Below are 1,077 nucleotides of genomic sequence, written 5' to 3'. Positions count from 1 at the left end.
TTGGAGCAGGCAATAGCGAGTGCAATAGGATTACTGAGTAACTATTTTCCTCTCAGACCCTGCAAGAGGGAAAGGAAAAGGAGAAAACAGAAACAGCTTAACTCACCAAAAATCAAACCACTGCATTGCCCTCTTAGCCACTGAGTGTTTTGGGATGTAAGACCGAAGATTACATCAGTACAATAAAGGCTCCCTGCTCTCTCTACAATCAAAAGCTGTATGCTATGCAAAAAAGAAAAAAAAAAGAAAAAAAAAAAGGCGCAGCTCTACCCCAGCATCAGCGCCAGTAGAAGTCAGAACAGGTAGAGAGGTGTGGAGAACAGGGGGGAGAGGGAAGGGTTAAAGGCATTATCGCAGCCATTAGAGGGAAAAGTTGAAGCAATACAAGCACAGCAGACTTCTCTCTCTTCCCCCCCTCCCCCCCCCGCCCCTTTCTTTCCCCCACTCCCCTCTTCCCAAGCTGGATCAGTGTGTAGGGAGGGCAGTCATCACGCCATCCTGAGCAGCAAGAGCTGACGCTGGACGAAGCTGCCAGGTAGCTGAAAAAAGGCACAGAAGGCAGCTGATACCCACTTTTCAACGTGTTGGGTGGTTGGTTTTTTTTTTTTTTCAGTCTGAATCTGGACTTCAAGCAACACAGCGCCTGAGACAGCTCATCTGAACCACACTGTATTGCAATACTCGCTCTTCCCAAAGAAAAAGACTCCACTGAGTAGCAGAATGCTGCCAGTGTCGCAGCTAGGGCTACAATACAGAGCCTTTTTGTAACATTTAAAAATCTCTTTCTGTTCATATATTTAGAGATACATACCTACACTCACATATCAATTCTTCCTTTTTTGAGGGCACCTTTGGCTTTTGTTACCCTGATGTGACTTCTTCTTCGTCTTGGAATGATGGGGATCTTTCTAGCTTATGTTGGATTCATTTTCTTTTCAGTTATGTATATTCAACAAGGACTTTCCACCCAAGGTAAGATAACTTATTGTCAAATGTGTGTACGTGTTTTTCTATGCTAAAACAGACTGACAACAGTACTGGGGGGGGACGGGGGGGGGGGGGGGGGCGGCGGCGGCA

General features: G+C 46.1%; 1 protein-coding gene across 2 annotated transcripts in view; it reads left to right on the top strand.

Annotated features, from left to right (window-relative positions):
- Positions 1 to 457: 457 nt before the first annotated feature.
- The window catches only part of VSTM2A (V-set and transmembrane domain containing 2A), a 25,543-nt gene continuing 24,923 nt past the window's right edge, over positions 458 to 1,077 (top strand). For both annotated transcript variants that reach the window (XM_010573904.1, XM_010573912.1), the window contains exon 1: positions 458 to 972. In XM_010573904.1, coding sequence (XP_010572206.1) covers positions 894 to 972 — 79 coding nt within the window. In that variant the 5' untranslated portion in view covers positions 458 to 893. The remainder of the gene's footprint in view (positions 973 to 1,077) is intronic.

This window comes from Haliaeetus leucocephalus, unplaced genomic scaffold, assembly GCF_000737465.1.
Source record: "Haliaeetus leucocephalus isolate CR32 unplaced genomic scaffold, Haliaeetus_leucocephalus-4.0 Scaffold3, whole genome shotgun sequence".
NCBI classification, from domain to species: Eukaryota; Metazoa; Chordata; class Aves; order Accipitriformes; family Accipitridae; genus Haliaeetus; species Haliaeetus leucocephalus.
Note: the sequence above shows the minus strand (reverse complement) of the source record. Positions and strands in the feature narration are given on the sequence as shown.